Source organism: Lineus longissimus, chromosome 13 (genome assembly GCF_910592395.1).
Source record: "Lineus longissimus chromosome 13, tnLinLong1.2, whole genome shotgun sequence".
NCBI lineage: Eukaryota > Metazoa > Nemertea > Pilidiophora > Heteronemertea > Lineidae > Lineus > Lineus longissimus.
In genome coordinates this window covers 6631949-6646205 of record NC_088320.1, presented here as the reverse complement: position 1 = coordinate 6646205, position 14257 = coordinate 6631949, and the positions used below count along the sequence as shown (strand labels likewise).

At 40.5% G+C, this 14257-nt stretch overlaps 2 protein-coding genes across 2 annotated transcripts; one reads left to right on the top strand and one right to left on the bottom strand.

Annotated features, from left to right (window-relative positions):
* Positions 1-5007: 5007 nt before the first annotated feature.
* Positions 5008-6925, bottom strand: LOC135498314 (cerebratulus toxin A-III-like). Its single transcript, XM_064788567.1, has 4 exons — positions 6842-6925; positions 6341-6488; positions 5637-5719; positions 5008-5094 (listed from the first exon to the last, which is right to left on the bottom strand). The coding sequence occupies exons 1-4, from the start codon at positions 6897-6899 to the stop codon at positions 5018-5020; spliced, it is 366 nt and encodes a 121-aa protein (XP_064644637.1). The 5' UTR covers positions 6900-6925; the 3' UTR covers positions 5008-5017.
* A 3166-nt stretch (positions 6926-10091) lies between these two features.
* LOC135498246 (cerebratulus toxin A-III-like) lies at positions 10092-12822 on the top strand. Its single transcript, XM_064788460.1, has 5 exons — positions 10092-10116; positions 10889-10974; positions 11335-11482; positions 12090-12172; positions 12723-12822. The coding sequence occupies exons 2-5, from the start codon at positions 10917-10919 to the stop codon at positions 12797-12799; spliced, it is 366 nt and encodes a 121-aa protein (XP_064644530.1). The 5' UTR covers positions 10092-10116; positions 10889-10916; the 3' UTR covers positions 12800-12822.
* Positions 12823-14257: the final 1435 nt, after the last annotated feature.

Here is a 14257-nt window from a genome sequence, read left to right as displayed (position 1 = left end):
ACTTACCATTATCCTTTTGGTATCAATTTTCTTTGGCTTAGCAGTCGACTTCCGCATGAATATCCGAAATCTGTTTGTTCATCAATAGATCGATCACCCGATTTATCGATTAGAATTGTCTCCATATCATGTTCCCTGGTTCAACCAATGAGAAAGTCCAATAAGCCAACAAATATCCATTTTTGCGTTTGGCGCGTCACAAGGTCACAAGCCATTCCGGAAGAAGAAAAAAGACACCTGCAAACCATCTAATTATTCAGAAACCGAACATGATGCTTTCTACTGTATTTTCGTATAGTTCTACAGATAAACGATGTCACGGTACGGTAATACTGATTCAAATTTTATAAAAGTTATAGTTTTGGGTTTATAGTCTGATATCGACTTTATACTTTAACCCCGGTCTGTCCTTAAACCTGCCCAGATGAGCTGCTCAACGAGCGCTACAATCTGGGCATTTCTGACTAGTACCTATTTGTACACATGGGTGAAGAGAGAGGCAAGTAAGACAATGATACCTGCATACAGTCACATGCCGACAGTGGGGATCGAATTAGGGATCTCCTGACCGCTGGTCGAGAGTCCCAGCCACTACACTAGAAGATATCTGACCATGCATCATAGGTCAACTGCGGTAGCCAGGATTTGCAGGGAGGGATAGTTTTTCAGAACTCATCGTAAATCTAGAGGAAAAACGCAGCTCAAGGTCAAGATCCCCCAATGCACCCCTGACCCCTCTGGCTACACGTAAGGGTATATTCTTATTGACGCGTTCCACCCAAGTTCGTCATTTTTGGCTCACTGTCTATAGTGACCATTAAAGTTGCATGGGTTTTTTAACCTCATTTTGCGATAACCTCGTTTGTCCATAAGGGCTGACCGATTCGGGCGCAATCGGCATCATTGGCTGTGTTTTGCATCATAGGTGTGTCTCGTGAAGTGATTTTGGACAACAAACCATCGTATATATCTGTTTTTTTCGTTTTTCCATGTAATTTTGCCACGCCCCTTTTCCAGGGTGTTATTCATATTGATTTATTATGGTCATATGTACGTACATTCGTACAAGGGGACGAGCTTACTATGTTCCAACAAATCGAGTACATTCGCAAAATGTTGATTTTTTGGACGCGTGTGAGTAGTGCAAATCGGCCACAAACAATTTATTCCATTTGATTCCATTTGATTCCATCGACAAATATTTAAAGAAAAAAACGAATATCGTGCCAGTTCGATAGTTTCAGGTTTGATTAGTAAGGTTTGATCCGGGGGTGTGATAATGATATACTACATTAGCCGATAATCAACCTGGGATCGATGAAGTATTGCAGGTGTATGACTGTATGCAACTAAGCTTATGGTGAGCATTCGGAACGAGGTAATCACCGTAATTCCCGTCATCCATTAATGTTTACATCGTTCACTGCTTGCTTTCCGTACAAAATCAGTAAGTTTTCAGATGTCGAGGTGATGGAAATACTCATCGAAGTGTCAATTAGTTGTCTGTGAATCGCTGGCAGCATTGGTATGACCTGGTTTGGGTGACACTGACTGACAGAGTTGCACTTGCAGCCTGATGCGGATGGCCGGTGAATTCTGAAGTCAACGTATACGTATAGGCCGGACATCCTAAACAGCGTCCACCAGCGTCCACCAGCGTCCACCAAGTTTCAAAGTTATCAAAATTATATTTTCTTGACATAAATCAATAATATTATCAGTGCAGTGCCTTAGTAAGCGCGCAGCGCCTTTAGGTTGGGGGGAAACCCCCCAAACCCCCTGGTTGGGACCCTGCTGTAGTTCCTTCCGCCAATTTTTTGTTTTGATAGACAGTTTTCTCCGTGTATCGCATTAGCAGTAACTCAACTCCATCGTCATAATATTATCAGTGCAGTGCCCTAGTAAGCGCGCAGCGCCTTAAGGTTGGGGGGAAACCCCCCAAACCCCCTGGTTGGGACCCTGCTATAGTTCCTTCCGCCAATTTTTTGTTTTGATAGACAGTTTTCTCCGTGTATCGCATTAGCAGTAACTCAACTCCATCGTCATAATAGCCGGCAAAGAAATGGAAAATGTCCCCCCCCCCCGAAAGGTGTCCAGACTGTCGTAGTCTGGGACTCTGACAGATTCTAATGTAAAGTGCAAGCTCTATTGAACTCACGCAACTGTCGCCATGGAGAGCCCCCCCCCCCCACCACCACCGTCCTTCTGACATGTTTTAGCCAGTGCATTGGGGGGGAAGGCCCCTCAATAAGTCCTTCCGAGCTGCTTACCCTGGGGTGCTCGAGTGGAACCCCCAAACCTTCATGATGGTGTAGTCCTTTGACACGTTTAACCCATAGCGAGGAAGAGGTACTCCTTTGATGGTACCCTAACTGCAACCCTCAACCATCATTACCCTTCCTTTTCACTGGCATGATATTGGCAAGACTCCCAAGAGGTCGTACTGGTGGCTTCCTTGAGACAATTGCTTGTGGTACCGGTCGTACCTGGGCAACCAATTCAAGGGGTCAGAGATCTAGGGATCAGGTTTTTCCCCCACCAACATGTTGCCGAATGGTTAATGCATAAAAAATTAGTTGGAAAGGGTTTTTGCAGGCCAAGAGACTTGAAGACACTTGACTCTTGAGGAACACCAGACTGATGAACAAAGAACCTGAGGAACATAGAACCCTCTTCATACCTGGTACCTGGGAGCATAGAAAGCCTGCTAGCGAATATTGTTTATTCTTTAGAAAAAACCAGAAGATCTGCAAAACCAATGGTACCCCACAGAAACATACATTCCTCCTTAAGGTGTCTTCGGATCCCACCACGGCCCATGTGGAATTCGTTCAAAAGGTTTATTGAAATCTCAAAATAAAATGTTTTTCTCGAAACGGCCAGAGTCCTCTATTAAAACATGTGTACATTACGTGTACATTGTTGTGCATAGGTTTTGGTAAAAAAAGTACTCATTGGACCAATCAATCTGCACAAAATTTTATATGTGTCAAGAAGAACCCTTTGCCAATAGCATAATAAAGTTTTAAAAAATTCCAATACCGATTGCCTGAGAAAAAAAGATTTCCGTACACCATATCCATCAAAACGTCACTGGCGCATTGATATGGCCCTGTCAAAGTACAAGTTCTAAACTGACCAGTGAAACCACATTTTCTTAAATATATTATCAAAAAGCATATTTCTGTGATGGCCTGACTCTGTACATTAAGAATCAACCACAGATTGAGAATTAATTCCACTTTGGTCCATCCCAGCCATGTATTTACCACAACTTGACATTTTGATAAGCTCTATGTGACTGTGCCACACTTCCGGTCGTGGATGAATACAGGTCTCTGCCCAAACGCCTGCCCGTCTTTTGGTTCATTATTTCGGGATTATATCCATTTTAAGCATATTTTGGATATTATCACTAAAGTATCAAAAATCAAAACACATACGTCGGGGGGTAAACCCCCTGAAATTGAAGTTTGATTAAAAAACAGTGAGAATATTCGTGTGGGTCTCTCTCGGAGCTCAGAATAGTCGAGTTACTACTTTCGCGCGTTTATCTCTTCTGGCGGCCATTTTAAGTCAAATTTAAGCCATTTGAAACGAATCCATGGACCTGAGAAACATTGTTTACATTGGATACGTCGTATGCACGTTAACCATAGTAGCGCTTCGCAGAAAAGCCTTCTGCTGCGCGCTTATTAATAGCTGGCAAAGAAATTGAAAATGTCCCCCCCCCCCGAAAGGTGTCCAGACTATCGTAGTCTGGGACTCTGGCAGAATCTAATGTAAAGTGCAAGCTTAAAATAGGTTATTTAAAACATATTTTGCAAGTTTTATTGCAATATAGCTTCACACCACAAGTTTGTTGTGGCAATCTACGCCATCATGTCTTTAGTGGCCGCATCAGGGACACCATGCTAAGTCACATAAAGTGTGTCGTGGAGGTGTGTCCGCCAGACTACCGCGTGATTGGTTGACCTAGTTGATATCTGTGTCAATTCGTTGTTTTTGCGACGACCAATAATGACGAATCATCAGCAAGAGTATTGACTTGTCGTAGTGGCCGGTAAGGGCGATGGGACATTTTAGTCTGATGGGACGAGGCCTTATCACTAAGTCCGTAGTGTAACTAGTTGTAACAACCCTTCTTGGTTTATGCACATTTTGCAGTATTTATACCCTTAAAGAAGCAAATGCTTTCAACACATATAATCTGTGCCTCTTAATGATTCAGCGATATCTAGAAATCATCACTTGCGTGTTTCCAGGGAATGTGAAGATTTTTTTCATATTTTTGCATTTTTCTCCAAATATAGGGTTTGAAATGTGCTTTAGCCTGATTATACTTCTAAGCTCTTCAATTAGTACTCGCATTTTAGTCTGGTGGTCCGCCATCTTGGATTCAGTAAGTGAACCAATTGGTCCAGTCCCTGTTGACAACATTATAGCAATCATTTCTCACAGTGAGCCATTATCGCCGAAGGGCTTGTCTGAGTTGCGATCAATAGCAAAAGTGATATGCTGGTAAACACGACCGCGTAACATGACCAAATGCCAAAGAAGTGTTGTCCCAGTTAAAGCGCGGACATGTAGTTAGCAGTCTCCTTATGAACCTGGTGTTAGAACTCGATTCGGACTGACATGAATTAGATGCATCTCATGCATACTGCCATTGACATTGAATGGCGTGTTATTCCTTTTGGGGACACCAGTCCTCTGAAAGAACGGTAAGAAGGACACGATCGATATCCCTACAACGCACTTCATTGCTATAAAAATCGTTCGGCTCGTTTGCAGGGCGCATCAGGGACGCTCCTTTTGGCCCTGCACTTGTGCCAAACCAATTTGAGCTCGAAGTTAGGACGCTTGACTATTAATCGAAGTAAAGTAGACACGTCTGGACTGGTTTTGTCTGCCCTCTCTGTACCAACAATGATCAAGCAAAACGAAGACATTTACAGACAACTAGTTTATTTCCGAAGGAAACTACAGTTTACCGAAATAGTTATCGTGTTCAAGTCTACTTTCCGGCGAGGATCGCTGTCGAAGCAAGTGCGATGATGGCAGAGACGGCTTTATCGGAAACCTTCATCAGACCTAGAAGACAAAGAACCAGCATTACTGACACTGTATTCATAAACCTCGTACATGTAGGTCACAGTATAGTAAAGGTTTATTGCCCAGTCTTAACTACGCTATCAACCATATCTTGAAGCGTGTCAAGTAATTTTCACTCTGTTTTCTACCTCAGAAGTGAGATTTTGTTGTACATTTACGGTCACACAAAGCACTATAAATAGGATTAAGTTAGGAATTACAGGGACGATTACAGTGACAATTAGTTAAATTACCAACAGCGAAATTACCAATTACCCAGTTACTTTTCACGCTACAGTTATAAATTCTCCTTACCAAAACAGAAACATTCAAAATCTGACGCGATAATGACGCTTCTCCGATTCAATGATCTCAAGTGAGCCTCCGTGCAGCGATCGTTGCTTTGATGTTGGGTACGACGACTTGGAAATGCATTGCGTGGAGCTTGAAGTTTGTCACCTGAACACAATCGTGACATTAAGACGAGAATTGAAAGTTCATTCACTAATGTTGAGTATATGTCCTGAAACAAAATATCTCACCTTTGCCAACTTTCTCCGCTGCTTGTGCGAGGTAAGGGTTGCAGATCTTGCTCTTTGATTTCGTACCGTTCTTACCACACTTCCTGTAATGAAATCACAATGTTGAACAGCAAAATAGCTACACATCTACATGACATTGTATATGTTATTGAATGAGAACAATGAATCTTTCTCGCCGCTAGTACTGGTGAATCTCGTGTTAAGGTGGATTCCTCAGTCTGAAGTATCACCACTTGACCAACCTGATCATGAACTCACTCTCCCTTCTGGACGAGCCAGTCAGTCTGTTATTACATCGCAATACTGCTTCCTTCCGAGAAGAAGTCTCTCTGGTGTTCTTCTGGTATGTTTTAGGATAGATCGGAGTTAAAGTGGAAAGTGGAATGATAATCTATGCCATCTTTGATGTCAGAACCATAAAGCCTAAACGTTAAGTTTATTTAACTAAAACTGTGTGTGACAATTTTTTACCCCGTCCGAGCCGCTAACTTAAAACACCGTGCCGATACTGATTTTATTAAGTTGAGACCTCATTCAACTTCGTGTTCATGTGTGTACAATCTACACGAGACTCCTGTAGGCTGTAACTGTTGAAATTCAGGATTGTTGATGTACTTCGAAAAACTAAACTAAAGAAGATCTGAACAAATAATCTTATAATTAAGAAAATGGTATTTTCGACAAGCATGCGCATTCCTACATACTGCCAGAACCTCTTCCTTCCCAGGCAGAAAGCCTTGCATGTGCCGAGGCGGGTGACAATGTTATTTTTTGCACAATTCAACTCTTTTTGGCGAACACTAGATCTGATGCCTTGCTCTCCTGGATACTCCGGCCACTTGGCGGCGGCGACTGAAATGGGTAGAAAATAATGAAAAGTTTGCATAATCTTCAAGATCATGGGTTTGCAAGTGTTGTTTGTCGGTTCCGAGTTGTAAATAGAACCTCAGATGTCAATAGAAACCTCAATGGATCAGCTCGAAATACATTTTTTTTTAAATGGCAAAAATGCAATGAAACCAGACAAATCTAACGTTTTGTTATTTTCATCAATTCGATAATGATTATATAGTGGCTTCAGTAACCTTTTGCGGACGAGAAAACAGTACAATTGAAATTTATTATTTTTACACTTTGCTTAGATTTATTGAAATCTGAACAAAATAATTAAAAGGCGAAATTATATGATTTTCATGTTGTCCTACCTGAGTGGATGGTCAGAACCACGAGAAGGAAAACGGATATCATCTGTTTGCGGTCCATGACTATATCTCTTGGTTCTAGGTCAGTGCTATAACAGGTATATAGGGAGAACGGAGTATGTTATGGGTTATTCAAAAATAACTGGATTTAGAACGAACTGCACTTTACAGTGTAAATGCACTATGCGTAAACGAAGCCTCGTTTTGAATTCAGTGGTTATGGTTACCGCAAATGTTGGTGCAAAATGTGGAAGCGTTGATTAATTTGCGATATTTTAGAATAGAAATTGATACATCACTGTCGGTATTGATTGCCTCATCAACACCGCTCTGCCTCAGTTTTGTTCACTACATTTTAGCTCCACCCTCACTGTTTTAGCGAGAACACCAATATCTCCAGTTCGGTATCAAATTCCTTAATCATTTAGTCTATCGTGGTTCCGCCTCTGGTGTGCTCCCCAACATATTCAGTTGTCTTTTTTAGAACTTATGACAATAAGGAGGTGCACAAATTGATAGATCGCTCTTTGGAAACGTCTTGTTTCTTTTTTCATGTCACCAAAAACACTGATTAGTTCAAAAACACATTACTTTGAAGTGACGTGTTTTTGATGTCACTCTAATGACAAGTGAAACGTGACACACTGCAGTGGGGAAACGGGAACTCTATATATTAGCCGGTGGGAGAATGTGATGCGGCTCGTCTCAGAAGTTGACTACGAGTTACAGGTATCAGTTTGTCTCGCCTATATAAGCATGACTTTGCCAAAAATATACCATTTTAATCGAAATGTGATATCAATTAATATATGGTAATTAACTTCAATAATTTGTCGATTTAAAATCAGCCTGATGATCCAGATAGGTTAGGTTTTTAAAAGAATTCGCTACGTACTAGTCTGTTGTGGGGTTAACATAAACAGCTCAAAATGATATCCAGGGGCGTATGTCATGAATAGGAATGTTTAAAAGCCTTGAAATGTTTACGCCAAACTCTTCAACAATTAACCACTTCACAATCTAAAACATCCGAGTGAGAATATTTCACTTTTCATAATGGGTAATGTATATAGCCTCGTTTTCACCAGAGAGGTTTGGATGAGACAACCTAAACCTCTTGGGTTGGTGCAAAATGCAGAAGCATTTCAAAAACATATCAAACCGCATTATTCGATATTCAATTTGAAATGTTTTAGAATAGAAATTGATACCTCATGGTCGGTATTGATTGTCTCTACCAAACACTCGGGTGGAGCTAAAATATTGGCCAAAACCTCGGCTACGACTTAGTTTTGGTCTACATTTTAGCTCCACCCTCGTGGTTTTGGGGAGAGTTCGGTATCAATTCCTTAAAACAATGATGGCTAAAACACGTTTGTCCGAAAATTCTATTGCTCAGAACAGAAGGTCCAGATCAGAGCACTTTCTGGCCTGTCCTAAAGCCTTAAATTTCATTCTAAAATATTTTTTTTAAATATTTTTTTTGGAATATCCTGTAAACGGGCCTGGTCAATTTCTGACACCGGATCATCTTTATAAAGTGTGATTTTAGGGACATGAGATACATTACATTCATAAAACTGCATATCGTTGGAAAGATAAATGTCTCAACTATGTCACTGATGCACATTTGATACTTGGACATTCATGTATGAAGAGAAAACCTGACAACTTTACCAGCTTCAGAACTGCACTCATCATTTTCACTTTGAAATCCTTGAAGGTGAAAGGTCACAAAAAACTATTTGGAAATAATATCACATGACATTGTTTTTTAGCAAAGATTAACTATTGGCCAGTAAAATTAAGTAAAAACAACAGGGGGTCAACCATCTACATGTAGTTTTTTTTAATATTGAGGAAAATTTGCAGAAAACCTAAAAATGGCAACTTCGACCCCGACTCCATTTCTGGTATCTGGCACCAGCAAACCATGGCTTAGATGTGTGACAACGCCATTTTTCCAGGAAATTATACAAATATCTTGATATCGGCCAAATTGCCAAAGCTTCCCACTCACAAAAATAGGCTGGATGACCCCTTTACTGTAACAGATGGTCCTGCACGACCATTTAAACCGAAAACTGACATATTCAAAGTTTATTAGGAACTACGGTTAGGGGTTGGCCGCGCGGCATGAATACAAAAAAAACCCTCCCTAATGAGACCTTAAGATATAATCAAGTACTTTCAAATCCCTAATTTAACCAATAAAATAAATTTAGAACCAGTATTGATCTGTTATACAAAGGTTTTATTGAAAGAAAATTGAAAATACAAGTTAAAAATTGTTTTTCTAAAGGCATCCCCATTTGCTCTTTTTCGACTCAGTGCACAATCATCAGGTTCAATTCTAATTGGCTGATACAATTTTCATCTATTATATCATCAGTATCACAACCAATATGAACGTCATTGACACAACTCCAGGCCACTGTTGGAAATGCCACTGTTGGATCATTCTCAAAATGAAGCACACGAAGAATGGTCAGAAAAAGGGCTCCAACGTATGAACTTACTTCAAAAAAGGCCACAAGGTTGCCAGCTGTCATGAAGACTAATATATACACCATTTTAATCGAAATGTGATTTCAATTAAATTGTGGGAATTGACTTGAATAATTTGTCGATTTAAAATCAGCCTAATGATCCAGATGGCTTAGGTTTTGAAAATAGAATGTAATTCCCTGGGTACTAGTCTGTCGTCTGTTGTTGTGTTATTATTCTGAAGGAAAGAAAATACAGTTAGGATTCTTTGTTCTAAAATGCGTTGCTGGGACTCTACGAACCTAAATATGTGTAGGGTGTGGCAGTCATAACTGATACCTCGCCAACACATTTAACCTGCCGCCCGAGTCTGGCAATAATTGCGCGCCAGTCAATTCCTATACATGTAGTTTCACTCCAAGTCAAATTTGATCAATGAAAAGCCCCTATGTTTTTTGATTTGGGATTTAAGAAGATTATTCCCCTGGCTATCACATGGTTGTTGCCTTATACGAAGACATACATATTAAAAAAACTAGATGGGCGACCCCCTGTTGTTTTTACTTAATTTTACTGGCCAATAGTTAATCTTTGCTAAAAAACAATGTTATGTGATATTATTTCCAAATAGTTTTTTGTGACCTTTCACCTTCGAGAATTTCAAAGTAAAAATGATGAGTGCAGTTCTGAAGCTGGTAAAGTTGTCAGGTTTTCTCTTCATACATGAATGTCTAAGTATCAAATGTGCATCAGTGACATAGTTGAGACGAGCCGCATCACATTCTCCCACGGTAAGGAAATATATTTGTCGATTTGAAGGTGTTCGGGGCAAATTGCATGAAGTCGCTTGCTGTTGTTGTCTAGGGTTCGTTCTAACTTGATGATACACCAGTCACTGGAAACGCATGTTCATTTGATACTTACTTTATAGTACTCCTCAGCGTTCAGCAGCAAATTAGGCCACTTTCACGATTACCGGCTAATATATAGAGTTCACGTTTCCCCACTGCAGTGTGTCACGTTTCACTTGTCATTAGAGTGACATCAAAAACACGTCACTTCAAAGTAATGTGTTTTTGAAGTAATAAGTGTTTTTGGTGACATGAAAAAAGAAACAAGACGTTTCCAAGGAGCGACCTATCAATTTTTGCACCTCCTTATTGTCATAAGTTATAAAAAAGACAACTTGTTATGTTGGGGAGCACACCAGAGGCGTAGCCACGGTAGACTAAATGATTAAGGAATTTGATACCGAACTGGAGATATTGGTGTTCTCGCTAAAACAGTGAGGGTGGAGCTAAAATGTAGTGAACAAAACTGAGGCAGAGCGGTGTTGATGAGGCAATCAATACCGACAGTGATGTATCAATTTCAATTCTAAAATATCGCAAATTAATCAACGCTTCCACATTTTGCACCAACACTTGCGGTAACCATAACCGCTGAATTCAAAACGAGGCTTCGTTTGCGCATAGTGCATTTACACTGTAAAGTGCAGTTCGTTTTAAATCCAGTTATTTTTGAATAACCCATAACATACTCCGTTCTCCATACCTGTTATAGCACTGACCTAGAACCAAGAGATATAGTCATGGACCGCAAACAGATGATATCCGTTTTCCTTCTCGTGGTTCTGACCATCCACTCAGGTAGGACAACATGAAAATCATATAATTTCGCCTTTTAATTATTTTGTTCAGATTTCAATAAATCTAAGCAAAGTGTAAAAATAATAAATTTCAATTGTACTGTTTTCTCGTCCGCAAAAGGTTACTGAAGCCACTATATATTCATTATCGAATTGATGAAAATAACAAAACGTTAGATTTGTCTGGTTTCATTGCATTTTTGCCATTTAAAAAAAATGTATTTCGAGCTGATTCATTGAGGTTTCTATTGACATTTGAAGTTCTACATGTGTATTTACAACTCGGAACCGACAAACAACAATTGTAAACCCATGGTCTTGAAGATTATACAAACTTTCCATTATTTTCTACCCATTTCAGTCGCCGCCGCCAAGTGGCCGAAGTATCAAGGAGAGCAAGGCATTAGATCTAGTGTTTGCCAAAAAGAGTTGAATTGTGCAAAAAATAACATTGTCACCCGCCTCGGCACATGCAAGGCTTTCTACCTGGGAAGGAAGAGGTTCTGGCAGTATGTAGGAATGCGCATGCTTGTCGAAAATACCATTTTCTTAATTATAAGATTATTTGTTCAGATCTTCTTTAGTTTAGTTTTTCGAAGTACATCAACAATCCTGAATTTCAACAATTACAGCCAACAGGAGTCTCGTGTAGATTGTACACACATTAACACGAAGTTGAATGAGGTCTCAACTTAATAATGTCAGTATCGGCACGGTGTTTTAAGTTAGCGGCTCGGACGGGGTAAAAAATTGCCACACACATTTTTAGTCAAATAAACTTAACGTTTAGGCTTTATGGTTCTGACATCAAAGATGGCATAGATTATCATTCCGCTTTCCACTTTAACTCCGATCTATCCTAAAACATACCAGAAGAACACCAGAGTTACTTCTTCTCGGAAGGAAGCAGTATTGCGATGTAATAACAGACTGACTGGCTCGTTCAGAAGGGAGAGTGAGTTCATGATCAGGGTGGTCAAGTGGTGATACTTCAGACTGAGGAATCCACCTTAACACGAAATTCACCAGTACTAGCGGCGAGAAAGATTCATTGTTCTCATTCAATAACATATACAATGTCATATTTTGCTGTTCAACATTGCGATTTCATTACAGGAAGTGTGGTAAGGACGGTAAACTATCAAAGAGCAAGATCTACAATCCTCACCTCGCACAAGCAGTGGAGAAAGTCGGCAAAGGTGAGGTATTTTGTTTCAGGACATATACTCAACATTAGTGAATGAACTTTCAATTCTCGTCTTAATGCCACGATTGTGTTCAGGTGACAAACTTCAAGCTCCACGCAATGTATTCCCAAGTCGTCGTACCCAACATCAAAGCGACGATCGCTGCACGGAGGCTCACTTGAGATCATTGAATCGGAGAAGCGTCATTATCGCGTCAGATTTTGAATGTTTCTGTTTTGGTAAGGAGAATTTATAACTGTAGCGTGAAAAGTAACTGGGTAGCTGACAGCTTGGTAATTTCGCTGTTGGTAATTTAACTAATTGTCACTGTAATCGTCCCTGTAATTCCTAACTTACTCCTATTTATAGTGCTTTGTGTGACCGTAAATGTACAACAAAATCTCACTTCTGAGGTAGAAAACAGAGTGAAAATTACTTGACACGCTTCAAGATATGGTTGATAGCGTAGTTAAGACTGGGCAATAAACCTTCACTATACTGTGACCTACATGTACGAGGTTGATTAATACAGTGTCAGTAATGCTGGTTCTTTGTCTTCTAGGTCTGATGAAGGTTTCCGATAAAGCCGTCTCTGCCATCATCGCACTTGCTTCGTCAGCGATCCTCGCCGGAAAGTAGACTTGAACCCGATAACTATTTCGGTAAACTGTAGTTTCCTTCGGAAATAAACTAGTTGTCTGTAAATGTCTTCGTTTTGCTTGATCATTGTTGGTACAGAGAGGGCAGACAAAACCAGTCCAGACGTGTCTACTTTATTTCAATTAATAGTCAAGCGTCCTGACTTCGAGCTCAAATTGGTTTGGCACAAGTGCAGGGCCAAAAGGAGCGTCCCTGATGCGCCCTGCAAATGAGCCGAGCGATTTTTATAGAAATGAAGTGCGTTGAAAGGAACGTGTGGTATCTGGGACTCTAGACGAGCGATAAGGAGATTCTTGGTTCGATCCCCACTGTCGGCATGTGACTGTATGCAGGTATCATTGTCTTACTTGCCTCTCTCTTCACCCACGTGTACAAATGGGTACTGGTCAGAAATGCCCAGATTGTGGCGCTGGTTGAGCAGCTCATCTGGACAGGTTTAAGGACAGACCGGGTTTAAAGTGTAACTTCGATATCGGACTATCAACCCAAAACTATAACTTTTACAATATTTCAATCAGTATTACCGTACCTTGACATTATAGAACTATACGAAAATACAGTAGAAGCCTAATGTTCGGTTTCTGAATAACTAGATGGTTTGCAGGTGTCTTTTTTCTTCTTCCGGAATGGCTTGTGACCTTGTGACGCGCCAAACGCAAAAATGGATATTTGTTGGCCCATTGGACTTTCCCATTGGTTGAACCAGGGAACGTGATATGGAGACAATTCTAATCGATAAATCGGGTGATCGATCTATTGATGGACAAACTGATTTCGGATATTCATGCGGAATTCGACTGTTCAGCCAAAAGAAATTGATACCAAAAGGATAATGGTTGGTCAAGGATCTAGGGTACGTCAGGATAATGCTACTCATATTATACAAAAGAAGAAACGGACTCGCCCCTGCTTACATGTCTGAGCACCTCCCATCCTTCGACCCCGGGCGATCCCTGAGGTCTGAAGACAACTGTCTCCCGAGGATCACCAGGTGTCATCCGGAGCAATATTACATGTTAAATATTTTGGTTGAAAATGGCTTTATTCAGTTTTTTTTCCGCATTGCACGCGACCGCGACAAAAATCGTGCTACGGCGTAAAGAGTTAAGAGAGGTGTCCTGATTAGGGAGGTCAAATTGGATGGAAACAAACAAATTGAGACCAAAAATTGTGTCTTAATTAGGAATGTTGGCCTTAATAGAGAAGTGTCCGCTGAGAGAGGTTACTTAGTATATAGACGTGAAGGCAAATCTTATATGAAATATACCCAACGGATCCTGCATTGCAGCCGTCTTTGTAGGGAATTCCAATACGCAGCTAGAGACCCAGGGGAGACGTTTAGAGCACTTTATCTGATAGTTGCCAATAGGTAGCGCCACCTTTTGTACCACACGGATCCTTGAAATGATGTGAAATTGGTCCAAAATAGGCCTGATG

Coding starts and splice junctions, on each gene's coding strand:
- LOC135498314 (XM_064788567.1), bottom strand. CDS start 6,899: ATGGACCGCAAACAGATGATATCCGTTTTCCTTCTCGTGGTTCTGACC. Junction 6,489..6,841: donor GGTTCTGACCATCCACTCAG/GTAGGACAACAT, acceptor TACCCATTTCAG/TCGCCGCCGCCAAGTGGCCG. Junction 5,720..6,340: donor GGAAGGAAGAGGTTCTGGCA/GTATGTAGGAAT, acceptor ATTTCATTACAG/GAAGTGTGGTAAGAACGGTA.
- LOC135498246 (XM_064788460.1), top strand. CDS start 10,917: ATGGACCGCAAACAGATGATATCCGTTTTCCTTCTCGTGGTTCTGACC. Junction 10,975..11,334: donor GGTTCTGACCATCCACTCAG/GTAGGACAACAT, acceptor TACCCATTTCAG/TCGCCGCCGCCAAGTGGCCG. Junction 11,483..12,089: donor GGAAGGAAGAGGTTCTGGCA/GTATGTAGGAAT, acceptor ATTTCATTACAG/GAAGTGTGGTAAGGACGGTA.